General features: G+C 44.4%; 1 protein-coding gene across 2 annotated transcripts in view; it reads left to right on the top strand.

Annotated features, from left to right (window-relative positions):
- LOC147452959 (gamma-glutamylcyclotransferase 2-3-like) overlaps window positions 1-16,133 on the top strand; it is a 39,579-nt gene extending 23,446 nt beyond the window's left edge. Inside the window, exons 4-8 of one of the 2 annotated variants that reach the window (XM_086518508.1) lie at window positions 15,035-15,091; window positions 15,281-15,321; window positions 15,395-15,466; window positions 15,543-15,622; window positions 15,739-16,133. In XM_086518508.1, the coding sequence (XP_086374634.1) occupies window positions 15,035-15,091; window positions 15,281-15,321; window positions 15,395-15,466; window positions 15,543-15,622; window positions 15,739-15,800 (312 nt within the window). In that variant the 3' untranslated portion in view covers window positions 15,801-16,133. The remainder of the gene's footprint in view (window positions 1-15,034; window positions 15,092-15,280; window positions 15,322-15,394; window positions 15,467-15,542; window positions 15,623-15,738) is intronic. The other variant, XM_086518509.1, reaches the window with a different exon arrangement.
- Window positions 16,134-16,458: the final 325 nt, after the last annotated feature.

The following is a 16,458-nucleotide window of genomic DNA, read 5'->3' as shown; positions in this document are numbered from 1 at the left end:
ATCATGCCTTTGTCTTTCCTTTTCTCCCTTTCTTCTCTACCGCTTTAGAACTCTCTGGTTTATCCTCTAGCTTCTCCTTTGTTTCTTTCGTTAAACATTTTGCTAGAATATTGTAATAGACTTGGGCACCCCAAGTCGGAAATCTGGCACGACACATGAGAGAATCACATAAAACACTTCACACTTAAAAACAAATAGAGTCGACACAACTCGGCGTAGTTCCGTGCCCAAAGGTATTGGCCCCAAAGTCTGGTGCCCCTTTTGGTATTTATTTTTAAATTAATGCTTGAGCAAAGTACAACTCCGAGGTCCTCTCTGCTCAGATGCTCGTCAGCAAACTGAGTCCAGGAGGCCCTCAAGTTACAAATTTAAAGGCCCCAAGGGCTCTCAAAAGCACTACATGAAAAGCTTTAAACTCAAAAGCTATTGGCCCAAAAGCTGCGAGAGAAAAATGCGGAAATCCGTATAGCTTGCCACATCAGCACATGTCAGCGCAAACGCAAAAATTCGTATTGCTGATTGACGTGTCAACACAATTTGCGGGGGTTCCGTATAGTTATCCACGTTAGCAGGTTTGCGATCTCTCTTTTATTTCTATAAGTGTCACCAAGGGCCCCATCGGGCCAATAAGCTGTTCCGGAACAACTTATAAGGTCAATTTTTTATTTGCTAGGTGTCCGGGTGGTCATGCCGCGTCATCACTTTGTGACAAAATATTTCCCGACTTCTCTACATCCATAGCAGTTTCCCTCCTTGTAGTACTCTCCGCGTTGCTCTTTTGTCAATTTAGGCCTTGTCGCTTTCTTCTTTTTCTTGTCTTCTCCTTAGAAGAGTCTTTCTCAAATGCCTTGGACACTCATTATCTGTAGCATAAGTCAAAGAGCCTGAATGCATCGAATCTACCCATCGCATGCTCCATAAGCTGTTGATAATCTTGGATTTATGTTTTAAGCAATGTCGTCGGATCTCTTCAGGTAATCCACAACAATAGGGCTCCATCTGCTCCATACAAGACACCTTCCAAAAGAAACAACTGGCAAAAAGGTATCCCAAAAACATTGACTATAGGTCGCCAAAGTATCATCTTCCCGCTTCCTTAGATAGTTCCAAGTTGTAATCACATTGGCCTCGTACTGTTTTGAGTCCACCACTGAAGAAAACAATTTTCTAGAATTTAATCCACTTCTTTGTTGTAAAGCAGAAGAGTAGACCACCGCGTGAGAGTGGTCCCCTTCAAAAAAGATGCTACCTTTCGTACTTTAGGGGCTTCTGAAAAGTTGCCTCTAGAGAAAGCGATGTCAAAATGCTGTATGAAGGAAAGAGCTCGGGAAGTGTCTATGCAACCGGAAAAAGTATCGAACTTCACCACTTGGCCACCATCCTTGAGCTCCATTCTCCCCTTCTTCTTTTCTAAGTTTTTGTATTGGGTAGCTCATAGTAGGCGATTCTTCTTCTTGCCAAAAAACGTACCAAAAGTGTGGGTGTCACTATCTGAATTGTCAAAGGTGGAAGAGGTTTCCCAAATTGACAAAATGCTTTTTGTGCTTTCTAGACTTGCTTTTCTTTGATTTGCTTTCTTATTCTTTCTTCTTAAGTTCTCTTTGACCATCTTTTCTCAACCTCACTGAAACTGGAACTAGAACTAGTAGACGAGGAACAAGTATGATCATCCTCAAAGTGAACATGTCTGCTGCATTTCTTTGATCCCCTTGCTGTAAGATCCTCTAAGGTAGATTTCCAACCCAAGCAGCCGACATGTTCCTTTGACTTGTCACCCTTCCCAAAATGTTTGTGAGACTTCATCGACTCATTGACTTTAATCTCAAGAGCTTCATCAAAGTCTTCCTTGGAATAAAGCTTCTGACTTTCTGCACTTCACTTGGCCTTGGTCTTCATTGCTGACTTGATTAGTGTTTTGACGGCTTTTGCTAGCTATCATAAACCTCTGAATCGGATGATTCTACGCATACTTCAAATATTCAAATACTTGGAATATTTGACAAGCCACCTAGCGCAAGTGTCTCTTGAAGTTTCCGCTCGTATTCCAATTTGTCAAGGGCTTCCACTGTAGGCTTCCCTGGTCTTCTCCTAAATCGTCAGAAGAAAGCTTGTCCAATGCCCTCATTAAAATCTCTCTTGATTCTCTCGTGTCCCCACTAGGATTGGAATGCTCTTCTTCCTCTCGCAAGACAGAAGTAGGGCGGATGCGTTCCTGTCTGTCGGATTCATTGCAAAAACCCATGTGCGCTGTAAAAAGTTAGACCGAATCCTCTATAGGAGGAGAATCTTCTAAGCGTTGATACCACTGTAATCCAGCAGAAGTGGGACAGATGTGTTCCTATCTGTCGGACTCACTGCAAAAACGCATGTGTGCTGTAAAAAGTTAGATCGAATCCTCCATAGGAGGAGAATCTTCTAAGCATTGATACCACTATATGTCACAAGACGGGCACCACGTGCCAATAGAAAAGAACAAACTGAACAGACTTTTAGCACTTCAATAACAATTGAACTGAGAGAAAGAGAGACGACAGGCGACACGGAGTGGCGGAATTCCACCCCAGAGAATTGTTTCTGGTAAAACAGAGATAGGAGTGCATGCTCCATCTGAAGATGGCGACATTAAGATTGATTGCATGGATCTGGAAAAAGGTTTAGAAATGAGAGAGTTATTGGTGATGGCTGAAGAGGGTGAGTTTTCTATATCTAAGGTCTGGCAGTACGATGACAAAGGGATGAAAGCTATATCGACGGATTTTGTTATGTAGATGATCACATGTCTGTTGATATGCTCTTATCCCCCGGCACTGAGCTATGTCTCTCTCTCGAAGATGTTTTATCTCTTTCTTTTCTTTAAAAAACTTATTGAAAATGAATAAAATTTGTTGTTCTCTATCATAAAATGATTGAAAATAATTTTTTTTTAAAAAAATACTCTAAATGCAAAAATAAATAAATTCACTTGCAAGGTCCGTTGCCGAGTCGCCGCCACCCACAAATGACAAAAAATCTCTCTTTCTCTCTCCCTCCGTTGCTTGAGTGCTTGACAGTTATTGTAGCCCCTCCCCCCTAGCTGCTGCAAGCCGGTGGCACGTCCCTGCTCTTGTTGAGCGACCAACTGGCATGTGGCGAGGTGCTCAGAGCGATCGCACAACAACATTTACCGGACAACTGTGCTGAGCAACGCCATACACAGGGCGTAGGCATAGACACCCATGAGCACGGTGGGCATGTGCACGCGCACACACACCTGCACATGGAGGAGGTAGTTGCTTCGGCCACACAGAGAGAGAGAGAGAGAGAGAGAGAGAGAGAGAGAGAGAGAGAGAGAGAGGGGGAGGGAGGGAGCAGGCCCACTCCAGCTGGTTGATCATCATCTATAGCATGCATGGGTAGCTTGTGAGTGAGAAGCAAGAAGCGACGCAACATCGATGGACTTATCAATGCAAGGCTTGCCATGCATGGGGCAACTTGTGAGCGGAAACACTACAACATATCAAAAAAACACGTTGGGCTTTAAGCCCACCTGCACAGCGGCTTTGCCTCATTATGTGGTTTAGCAAGGAGATCCCAGCACCTCTCTCTCTCTCTCTCTCCCCTTCGAAAGTTACAGCTCTCAGTAGACAGCTCATAAATGTTATCGGAAGTCTCATGTCATGTGGTTTTCCTAATCTTCCTCTTTTGCTTCTCTCTCTCTCTCTCTCACACACACACACACACACACACACACACACACACACACACACACACACACAAACAAACACTGTTAAGAAAAAAAAGATGAAAGCAAGAGATTGTCCAAGTTGCAAGTTGTGAAGGGTTTGCTTGCCATAGGTGTGGTACTGCTACAACCAGAAATAAGCTTCTTTTCCCTAGCCCAATAACCTTCCAAAGACTTGTGGTGGATGGATGGGTGCAGGCAAGGAGCTGGAGAAATAACACATATTGCATATTTTGGAGAAACACTGACTATGAGAGTAGAGAGTGCATCAGGATCGGTCCCACGGTTTAAGATTCCTGGCATTGAACTCTCTGGCAGCTCTCCTCCACCAACTCTACTTCCATTCATAACACTTCAAAACTCTCTTCCCTTGCATTCTGCAATGGTTGTGCCTGAGTATGACATGTCACTGTGTGCATGCATGTAATGAGGGAGAAAGATGAGAGGGAATCCAGTGAACTTGCGCAGTGAAAAACAAACAAAATGAAGGAGCAGAGAGAGAGAGAGAGAGAGTGTCACGTGACACATCCCAACCCTATGTGTCCGTGGACAAGCTACACCATAGCAGGGTTTCCGTCAAGCCCAGTCAAGTTAGATTAGAAGTGATCTGGCACTTTTGTGAGTCTATTCGTAGACCGTGCATGCCCAGTCACTCAGTGTAGATGCATATCCTCTGGTTGCACACTGCATAGGCATAAGCATTTCCATCAGATTCAGTTTGGGGATTTTTCAGATGACTTTATCCCATTTTTCCCTATTTTTAACATTTTTCACTATTAAGTGACTTTTGTTGGGTACTCAGTAGGGAAAATTGGGTAAGTTAATATATAAGCAAACCCAAGTTAGCACAAATTGGCAGATGAGCAAAGGCACAACAGGCTTCCTCAAGCAACAGGTGTCCAACCCTCTCTCAGCAAGACCCTCTCCAACCCCTTGGCGAGGCCACTCCCTTCCACAACGTTTTCAGCAATCGCCTTAGACTTCCCCTTCCTTGGCGTTTCCAAAGCCAACCATCGCCATCCCTCAGCCTCTCAGGCCTGGCGTTTTCACTTCCCACTGGCAGCAGTCCCCAGAAGTTACTAACGCTAGCAATTGCTTGGAGATCTGCAGCGTTTTTGGCCTCCACTATTCAGCGTTTTACAGCAGGTTATCAGCGTTTTACAGCAGGGATTTTAGCAAGGAAAACACAGCCCATTTGCTGGAGTTTATCAGCAGATACAGCAGCGTTTTGTCCTCACCAATTCAGCCCGACAAAACAGTCATTTTCAGCCTTAAGACAGCAGTAGAAACATCCCATTTCAGCCCCCAAACAGTCCATGAAAATCAGCAGATAGAAGATCCAAATTTTCAGCCACGAAGTCGTCGTCATCGTCGTCATCGACATAGCCCCATTGCATCAGTCCATTGCATACGCATTGTACACCTTCGTGCAATCAAAGTAGACCACTCTCCCCGACGAGAGTGGGGCTTTCGGAGGAGGGTTTTACAACCTCTCGGTGTCGTATCTCTTCTCTCTCCTTCTCTCAGTCTCATTCTCTTGCACGCACAATATCCACTCACTTTGTTCGTGACCACAACACTCTACAAGACGGAAAGCTCTCTCTTTCCCTAAGAACTAAAAGGAACCTTGAGCAATAAAGATCACTAATCTTGAGAAAATACAACATTCATTCCGCTGCACTTTACATTGGTATCATAGCTTTGGAAGTGTTCTGCATTACTCAAGGGAAGAACCACAAGAATTTTTTTTGCTTGTTGCGGTCGCACGAACCCAAGTTCGCTTGGGCGTGTCGATTCCTAATCGTGTTTTGTTGAAGAGTGACAGGAATCCCAAGAAAGAAGGGCTTGTCTAGCCTCCCCTTGTGTCTCTTTTCACTCATTAAGAGCGGACCGTGCACTTAGCGGCCGGCCAATCGACGTGAGGTGGGAAAAAGCAACCTTGGTGTGAGCGCAAGGCCGCCAAGGGGTGCGCCCACAGAAAAGGGTAGAACTCGGGTGAAGAGAAGATCCTTCCCCAACGCGATTTGCAAGCGAAAGAAAACCTCAAGAATCTCAAGATCCTCAAGAATCTCAAGATCCTCAAGAATCTCAAGATCCTCAAGAACCCAAGAACCCAAGAACCAAGACCCTCAAGAACCCAAGTTCCTCGCGAGCTTAAGACCCCAAGATCATAGTGCATGGTCGTCACCCGAAGTGGCATGGATACTTCGCATTCATGTGATGAGCATGAGAGAGGCGACGAAGGATTCTCCCCACCATGAGATTTTTCCAACCCTCCCCCTTCGCCATCTACGTTAGACCCTATGGAGGCAATGGTCAAGCAGATGATGGCCATGATGGATAGACAGGAAGACAAGCGCCTTGCTTTAGAACGCGAGCGCGTTGCTCTTGCCGCAAAACAAGAAGGAAATCGCCTTGCTCAGGACCGTGAGCGCGACTACAGAATTGCAAGAATGGCCGCAGATCAAGCAGCCAAGGACCGCGAGCACGACGAAAGAAACACAAGATTTGCCGCCCAACAAGAAGAAAATCGACTTGCTCTCGAACGCGAGCGCGCTGAACGAAATGAACGAAAAGCAGAAAAGGAGGCCGAGCGTGAAGCTCAAAGGGAGCTTTGCAATCAAGAATTTATTGCCCAAATCCTAGTCTCGAAGACCGAACCACCCAAAGATCGTGGGAGTTCGTCAAGTGGCGCAAGCCACGATGCAGATTCACACAATCCAGTCACAGAGAAGTTGACTTTCAGTAAGTACGACGGTAAGATGGATGCTACTATTATTCATTCTTGGTTGCATCAATTTAATGCTTATTTTGCGACAACTAAGAAAACAGGCAATAGCAAAGTTTTGACGGCAGCTATGTACCTTGCCGGTGATGCCATAAATTGGTACCAGGCATGGCAAGAGGCACAGCTAGCCGCGCACCTAGAGGCAGTCGACGATTTCACGCCCCTCTCTTTTAGTTGGGATGATTTCCAAGACAAGCTTAAGGCGCGGTTTATGCCACCTCAGTACCTTGCACGATTGAAGGACGATTGGCGAGCTCTCAAGCAAAACGGTATGCCGGTTATATCTTTCTCTAATCGTGTTTTGCAGCTTGGCACTCAATTACGCAAATCGGATAAGAAGCGCAAGGAGGCATTTCTTTACGGATTGGACGAATATATCAAGTATGATGTCGAGGTACTCGATCCAATCGATCTCAACAAAGCGGTAGCAATTGCTCTCACCCACGAGATGAAGCACAACAAAGGAAAGCCTAAGGAAAACAAGACTTCTCAAGGAACCTCGCAGAATTCTTAGAACACACAGAATGGTAAGAATGGAAAGAATGGTAAGAATGATAATTCTTCTAGCCCTTCTTCCTCTAATTCCTCGGAAAAGAACACTAATAATGAATCTAAGGGTAAAGCTAAAACACCTGCAAAACCTAAGCTCACCCCTGATGAAAAAGCTTCACAAGGAATTATAGGAGGATACATCACGGCCGAAGAACAAGTGATTTATGCTAAAGAAGGTAGATGTTTTCAATGTCATGTCAAGGGTCACATTAAGAAGGCCTGTCCTAAAACAGTCCCACCTAAAGAACCAAAGGTACCCACAACTACCACAAACTCTGTCACAACACAACCTGCATCTTCTCATGACTCTAACACACACATTGATGAATCTCTTATGAAGTGTTATGGTCATGTAAAAAGACAGCGTTTTATCATATTGTTTGATCCAGACAGTATGCATGATGTGATTAGTCCCCCTCTTGTTGAGAGAGCCCGCCTAGAGGTTAGTCAGAAATCTCCTATCGAGGTTTCTGGCTTCGCTCCTGGGATGGACTCTCGCATCACGAAGGAATGCCTTGATGTGATATTTACCGTTCAGCAAGCTTCTTTTCGTAGGAAATTTCTTGTGTCTCCTCTCTCAGGATGTGATATGATATTAGTCGTGAAATGGTTTCGTGAATTGAACCCTCTCGTTGATTGGGAGGCTCTAACTCTCACTTTGCATACCAAAACAGATTCCCCCCTCATCATTCGTGCTGAGGAGGGCTTGCATTCTTTGCCTCTCATCTCGCATGTGCAGGTAAAGCGTGAATTACGACGAGGAGCACAAGCGGCATTCATATATGCTGCCTCAGTTTCCCAGAGCATTCAGACTCCAGGTAAGTATTTGGAGTTGTTTACGAAATTTAAACATCTCTTTTTGCAGGATGATCTTCCACCTCGTCTCCCACCGGAGCTTATGGAGGGAGCGCAGCCGGTTAGTAAGGCTCCCTACCGTTTAAACAAGTCACAAGAGGAAGAGTTAGAGCGACAACTCACGGAGTTGGTGGCTAGAGGATTCATACGTCCTAGTATAAGTCCTTTTGCTACTCCTATTTTGTTCGTTCGCAAGAAGGATGGTTCGTCTCGTTTGTGTGTTGATTATAGGGCATTAAATAAGATGACCGTCAAGAACAACTTTCCAATGCCTCGCATTGAGTATATCTTGGATAGGCTCAATGGGGCAAAGGTTTTCAGCAAGGTCGATCTCAAAAGTGGATACCATCAGGTATGGGTATTCAAAGGCAACATTTTCAAGACCGCCTTTCACACCGAGCGAGGGCAATGGGAGTATATTGTTCTGCCTTTTGGATTGACAAGAGCCGTGGGTATGTTCAATCGTCTCATGGTAGGTCGTTTCGGCGATATGGTAGGCGTATGTGTGTTCATCTTCTTAGATGATATTCTTATTTTTTCTGCATTGTGGGAGCAACATGAATTAGATGTTGAAAGGGTACTAACTCGTTTGAATGAGTGTCAGTTGTACATTGCAGCTAAGAAGTCTGAATTTTTTCTTATTGAAGTCACTTATCTGGGTTATATCATTTCTGCAGAAGGCGTCAAGCTAGACCCCGCGAAGGTGGAACAGGTTCGTAATTGGGATTTGCCCAAAACTGCATATGATGTGCGTTCTTTTCTTGGTTTATGTCAAGCATATAGTTCGCACATAGAGAATTTTGCACGCATTGGTGCACCTATGACTGATGTTTTGAAAGGGGTAAAGACTCGCCGTCAGCGCGTAGACTTGTCCTAGGCAGCCATTGAGGCTTTCGCAGCTCTCAAGGTTGCGGTGACAGAAGCACCGTGTCTTATCCTAGCCTCTTGGGATGACCCCTTTGAGGTATGGACGGATGCGAGCAATGTCGCCATAGGCGCTGTGCTCCAGCAGCATGGTCACCCAGTAGCTTTCCTTAGCAGGAAGCTCAATAGTGTGGAAAAGAATTATTGAGTTTATGATAAAGAACTTTTGTTTGTCATTCACTCTCTTAAGCATTGGAAGCATTTTTTGTATGGTAGAGAGTTTACAGTGCGCACAGATCATGAAGCCCTCAAGTGGCTACAGTAAATGTCTAGTGCACATTGGAGTGATCGCCAAGCGCGGTGGTCACAATTTTTTGAGCAATTTGGCGGTTTGATTGTGTATGTGCCTGGAAAAGCTAACCCTGTTGCAGATGCGTTGTGTCGCAAAGGACAGATTTTGGCTCTTCAGTCAAGAACCACATTTTCTATACAGGGTGAGTCTTTTGACAGCATGAAGAATCAGTATGCAGATTTGGAGTTTGGTAAGTATTGGTTGCAGGCTCTTGCTTCCCAAGGGCTCAGCAACTATCTCATTCGTGATGGATTGTTATTTTTTCGTCAGCGTCTATGTGTGTTGCTCTCTCTCAGGCCAGCCATATTGCATGATGCACATAACTCTCTCACGGGTGGGCACAGGGGTATGAACACCACATTGGAAAAGATTGAACGATTTTTCTATTGGCCTAAAATGCGAAAAGATGTGTTTAGTTATGTCACACATTGCACTATATGTCAAAAAGTAAAAGCTTCTCGGGGTAAGCAGCAAGGCCTCTTGCTTCCGCTGCCTATTCTCGAGGAATCTTTTCAGGATATTTCTATGGATTTTGTGACTAACTTACCACCAAGTCAGCATTCAAGGAACACTCAATGTTTAACTATTGTTGATCGTTTCAGCAAATTTTGCATGTTGATTCCTTGTAAGGCCACAATTACTGCACAAGATGATGCACGATTGTTCATAAAGTTTGGTACCCCCTATGTGGTTTGCCAAAGTCCATTGTTTCAGATAGGGATGTTAAGTTTACGTCCAACTTTTGGCGTGCACTCTTTGAAAATTTTGGCACAAAGTTGAATTTTTTATCTGCTTTTCATCCACAGTCAGATGGTCAAACGGAAATTTGTAATCAGTTGGCTTTTGATGTGTTGAAATCTTATGTTCATGATCAACAGTCTCAATGGGAGCTCTATCTCCCATTGGTACAGGCTATTCTCAATGATTCCTTCTCTTCTGCTATTGGTCGAACTCCGTATGAGGCAGCTTTTGGCCGCCGATTCCAGTCACTGTTGACTCGATTGGTCAGTCAAATGCCGGATGCCAATGCTGAGAGTCAATCATTGGATGAGATTTCTGAGAGTGTGAAGCTTCGGCTAAGCAAGGCTCAGGAATCTTATTCTCGACAGGCTAACAAACATCGTCAGGAGGTCTGGATCAAGGAAGGAGATTGGGTGTATCTACGAATTATGAAACAGCATCTTAAGCAAGTTGGAAAGAAATGTCCTAAGTTATCTTTTCGTATGTATGGTCCATTTCCAATCATCAAAAAGATTAATGAGGTTTCAATGAAATTGCAATTGCCTAACTCATGGTCTATGCACAACGTTTTCCATGTTTCTTGGTTGAAAGTGTTTCAGGGAACACCTCCAAAGGACGTTTCGGAAAAAGAAGAACCGGAGATCATAGATGAAGCAGAAGTCATGGAGCTGGAGCAAGTCTTGTTGCATTGGTTTCGCCATGGTTCAAAGAAACAAGTATGATAGTATTTTTTGAAGTTCAAAGATCGAGGAACCCATGAAGCGGTGTGGGTAGACGAAGAGTTCTTCAAGGATTATCTAGAGTTGTTGGTAGACTACAAGGAAGCCATGCAGCTCGGTACCGGTACCTCACTTTAATAAGGAGGGGATGTCACGTGACACATCCCAACTCTGTGTGTCCGTGGACAAGCTACACCATAGCAGGGTTTTCGTCAAGTCTAGTCAAGTTAGATTAGAAGTGATCTGGCACTTTTGTGAGTCTATTCGTAGACCGTGCATGCCTAGTCACTCAGTGTAGATGCATATCCTCTGGTTGCACACTGCATAAGCATAAGCATTTCCATCAGATTCCATCAGAGTCAATTTGGGGGTTTTTTAGATGACTTTATCCCATTTTCCCCTATTTTTAACATTTTTTACTTATTTATTAAGTGACTTTTGTTGGGTACTCAGTAGGGAAAATTGAGTAAGTTAATATTTAAGCAAACCCAAGTTAGCACAAATTGGCAAATGAGCAAAGGCACAGCAGGCTTCCCCAAGCAACAGGTGTCCAACCCTCTCTCAGCAAGACCCTCTCCAACCCCTTGGCGAGGCCACTCCCTTCCACAGCGTTTCCAGCCATCGCCTTAGACTTCCCCTTCCTTTGCGTTTCCAGAGCCAACCATCGCCATCCCTCAACCTCTCAGGCTTGGCGTTTTCACTTCCCGCTGATCAGTCCCCAGAAGTTACTAACGCTAGCAATTGCTTGGAGATCTGCAGCATTTTTGGCCTCCACTATTCAGCGTTTTACAGCAGGTTATCAGCGTTTTACAGCAGGGATTTTAGCAAGGAAAAGGCAGCCCATTTGCTGGAGTTTATCAGCAGATACAGCAGCGTTTTGTCGTCACCAATTCAACTCGACAAAACAGTCATTTTCAGCCTTAAGACAGCAGTAGAAACAGCCCATTTCAGCCCCCAAACAGTCCATGAAAATCAGCAGATAGAAGATCCAAATTTCCAGCCACGAAGTCATCGTCATCGACATAGCCCCATTGCATCAGTCCATTGCATACGCATTGTACACCTTCGTGCAATCAAAGTAGACCACTCTCCCCGACGAGAGTGGGGCTTTCGGGGGAGGGTTTTACAACCTCTCGGTGTCGTATCTCTTCTCTCTCCTTCTCTCAGTCTCATTCTCTTGCACACACAATATCCACTCACTTTGTTCGTGACCACAGCACTCTACAAGACGAAAAGCTCTCTCTTTCCCTAAGAACTAAAAGGAACCTTGAGCAATAAAGATCACTAATCTTGAGAAAATACAACATTCATTCCGCTGCACCTTACAGAGAGTACCTTGTCTTCTGAGAGCGCGGACTACGCGAGCTTGCTAAAACTCCAAAATGATAGTCAGATGCAACTGGCCTTGAGGTGAAGGCTTTATCAAGCAATGGACACTCCGCATGAAAGAGGCTTCAGCGGCTCAGCGTTTTACTACTGCTTGTCGTTTAACGAGAGAGAGAGAGAGAGAGAGAGAGAGAGAGAGAGAGAGAGAGAGAGAGTTGAAAAGACATGTGTGCATGCAGCCTAGTCAAACAACAGAAGAGCCGATGTAATTGTCATACGAAGCGCAAATAGCAAGCAATGTATTTCTCCTACTTCTTGCTGCTTGCTCTGGAGGCAGGCTCGCAGTCCCGTGATCAGGGCCATTTCATTGTTTGTTACGACTCCTATCTTTTGGAGCGTCGAGCATGTCTTCGGCTGTCCAAATGAGACACTGGCGCAATTGGCGAGGTGGTGAGGCTTCGACTGCCCGATGTGAGTAGTGTGAGCAAGGCTCTAATTCTGCCGAAGCTCTTTTTGGAGGATATGGATAGCCAATGCTATCTGGTATTGGTGAATTACACAAACTGCTATTGGTGACCTCCTAGCGAAGGGTACTGATGGTGGAATACTTCTTGAATTAAGGAGCATGTGGGTGTGAATGAAGTATTTAGCATTGAACTGCAGGTGAGTGCAGGGGCCGAGGGTTCTGCACGTTTCTAGCGGGGAAGTCGGTGGGGGTGTTGTGTGGGAAAGACAAGGTGGAGATGATGAGAAAGGTGTCTAGGGAGAAGACAATACCGGATGTGGGGGTAGGAATAATGGGCGGCAACATATAACCTCCTCGTTTGTGTGCAAGGAAGCGCAGGTGGACGTGAAGACGAAGGGCAATGCAGCTAGTCGAGAGCAGAGCAGAACCAGCAAGCGCTTGATAGGAGCCTGGAGCCGTTGGAGGGCTGAAGAGATAGACTCGCTCCAATCGAGGGGCTTCGACCGTTGCACACTGAAGAAGAAATGCTCCGTATTGAATTATATTGGCCATTAATTACTTGACGCTTGCGCCAGGCCACTATTCATTAATGCCTCGGATAGCATGCCGGACGATGCCTCTGGTATAAGTAGGCGCACTGGCTCTCACTCTCTGAGACGTTCCTACTGTGCGTGTTGCAGCATCCACACTGACCTCCCTGCGTTCTGATTGTGGTTGGATGCAAGAGAGCATGACATGTGGCAGGGAGGGGGACCCGGAATCCCTCCCCCTATTATAGTAGTATAGATATCCACGGATCGGAGAGAGGTAGACTCTCGAGTTGGGATCCGGAAGTTGAGATTCCCAAGGAAGGACTTCGTGTCTGAGAAAGCAGAGTTGTTCTGCAGGAAGAGGACTCTGGGAGTAGAATTAGAACAGAGTTGCAGGGATTCCATGCCCCGAGTCTGGAAGGTGAGATATAGAGGCGAACTTAGATTCTTGAGGATTCAGAATAAGGAACGGAAGCTCCTTGGAATAGGGTGTTGCCCTAGGAATAGGAAGCTGAGGCTTCTAGGAACCATCGAGTCATGTTCTAGAACGAAAGTGGTGATACGTTCGGTTCAAGTGCTTGTATAGATTTCTCCTTAGTAATGAAGATACTGTTACGGGGGGGGGGGACCAGCCCATCTATTGGTCCCCAATACTTTGTCAATCTTTTTATTCTCTCTCTCTCTCTCTCTCTCTCTCTCTCTCTCTCTCTCTCTCTCTCTCTCTCTCTCTATCGCTATCTCGCTATCTCTATTTCTCTCTATATACTTTGGCTTCTGTATTAAGTGATAAATTCTATTTATCCAAGTATATTTTATATTGCTATGCGCCCCGTTTGTGACAAATACCCAGGGTCGATAATATACTGACAGATACATGGTTCTTCATGTTTCAGCAGAATCAATATGAAAAGTGGTTATCATTAGATCAAGCTCGCTTATGGAGATGTATACAATACTGTGTTAAGGACATCTTTCGGATTTAGGAGTATTTGGTGATGCCATTCAAATGCTCCTACAGGCTCAATAGAATGATGTACCGGATTTTTCGAGAGCATAGGGAGTTTGTGAGCACCTTCTTTATGACATCATCATATTCTCCAAGAATGAAGAACACATAAAACATCTCTTACAGGTTTTGGAGGCTTGCGGAAACAGTTTGGTCATCAACGAGAAGAAGAGTGAGTTCTTTCTACCAGAGTCTAGAGATACACTTTTTGGGGCACATCATCTCAGCCGAAGGAATGAAGATGGAAAATAGCTACTATTTAGGATTGGCCAGAATTAAAGATCGTTCATGGTGTGCGAAGCTTTTTGGGTTTGTGCTCATATTACCGATGGTTCATTCGGCAATTTGTGGAGATTGCTTTGCCTTTGCATACCTTGACTCAGAAGGGTGTTCTATTCACTTGGGGACCTTCATAGATTGCAGCGTTCTAGCTATTCCGGAGAAAGTGTACCAATGGATTTATCTTTTGATCGTTTGAGGACTCAGAGTGGGCATGATGGTATGTGGACCACAATTGATAGATTTAGCAAGTAGGCTCACTATGTACCAGTAAAGAAGACAGTGAAGGTCGACCATTGGCTTAATTGTTCGTTTTGCATATCTTCAGATTATATGGCATGCCTAAATCGTTAGTGTCAGACAGAGACCCCAAATTTGCGAGCTTGTTTTGGAGAGCAATGTGGGAGAATATAGGCACATGGCTTCTGCCTCGTTTCATTCACAGTACAGACGGATGGGTAGTCGGAAATAGCCAACTTGTAGATGATTACCACGAGCATAAAAAATACACAGTATTCAATTCATCTAACTGTATACATGGTTCATTCTTGAAAAGTCACAGATGTTCCTTGCTTGAGGGGGGAATTTTCTGTTTTGATGCCTTTACCAAGGGATGTGAAAAGAGTGAGTGTTGTCCAAGGGCAACAGCAGTATCCACAGTTCTCTTCTCTGTATGTGATGCTGGTGAACTTTAACATAATTTTGCATATGTGGGGAGATGCACGAATTGTGCTTTCTTATCATACCTAGAATGTACATAAAAGATAGGGTATGTCTTGTCTGAACGGGTGTTCACTGTAAGACTTCTGATATGTTTGCTGATGTTAAATTGTAGTACTTGGAGCTTAGAGAGAAGGAATATGATCTTCGAGTTCATCTAGACCTATATACGGTTAGTGGAAGTCTTTTATGCATGCATTTGACGCAATGGCACCTCCACACATAAAAGCTTTTGGCAATCTGATCATTCCTGTAATCTTTATGAAAAGCATTTACAAGCCTAACGGTGGACTCCTAGAAGATTGTCGTAGTGCTAGACTAGTGCATTTGTACAGGTTTATAAGGTTTTGAGATTTTACAGGACCTTCATTCAAGTGAGCCAGCCATCTGCGGAGTTCTAGTGTAAGTTTTAATATTTGTTTTGGAGTTTTGTCTTTCAATACTTATCTAATTATACATGATACGGGAACAACAGGTATCTTGCATCAACAGACAGAAACAGAAATAAGTACTACTTGGGTGAAGCCCCCTTGAAAGATATGGCATGGTAGGAGCTCTGTGGATAAAAGCGTCCGTTGGACTCTGTTTCTTATTCAATGACACATCTGGTAATGGTGGTTCAGGCAAATAGCAAGGGCTGTGGGTCCATCAGGGCCGAATGCGGAGTATTTATTCAAGCTCCATCGATGTCTCCGTGATATAGGTAAGTGTTAAGAGACAGCTACTTACCTAGAGAGGTTTGATCCAGTCAATACGACGGATTGTAAACAGCAGGGGAAAGAAGAGTTACTCCAGGGTGTTTGGTCTGTGTGTGTGCAGCAGGTTGTGAGGAAAAGGAGCTTGAGGATCTGGTAGATAAAGTTCAGAAATTCCTCGTGTAACACTGATGTACAAGTTAACCAATGGATTACTCTTTTTGCCAATTGTTCGAAAGGGAGCAACTGGCAGCTCAACTCTAGGAATGCCCACTTAGCTATTACTGATATTTTAGCTTCACCACATTCATTACATAAACGATCCTCCCAATTCTCTAATTTTTGTACACAAAAAACTCTAATGTAATGCTTATTTGGTTAGGGGGATTGTATCTCAAGACATTTCAACCTCTTGATTCAGAGATATGTATTCTTGGCCATGTATGCTTATTTTGTGTGTAGTCTTGGCCATGGAGAGATTTTATTGTTTACATGAATGATCCTCCCAATCCTCCGATTTTTTTGTGCACAAGAAGCTCTAATGTAATGCTCATCTTGTTTTGGGTTTTGTATCTCGAAACATTCTAACCTCTGGAGTAAGGTTTTGTAATCTTGGCGATGTAGAGTTTTGAGTGTGCAGTTGTTTGCGGCCCTAGGTCTCCGGTCTTCTAATGGCGGTGCCTCACCTATGGGCACCCTTGTAAAGCAATCCACTCCCTTCCCCTGCTGCTGTAGGGCTTCCATGGCTTATTCAATACTTTGAAACATTTCTGGACTACCAATTTTTCTTTAACCTGCCCTGATACTACATGTCAAGTTCTTTTTACTACGATACTTTGTGTGT

This window comes from Adiantum capillus-veneris, chromosome 8 (genome assembly GCF_014529385.1).
Source record: "Adiantum capillus-veneris isolate H3 chromosome 8, ASM1452938v2, whole genome shotgun sequence".
In the NCBI taxonomy this organism is placed as follows: Eukaryota; Viridiplantae; Streptophyta; class Polypodiopsida; order Polypodiales; family Pteridaceae; genus Adiantum; species Adiantum capillus-veneris.
Note: the sequence above shows the minus strand (reverse complement) of the source record. Positions and strands in the feature narration are given on the sequence as shown.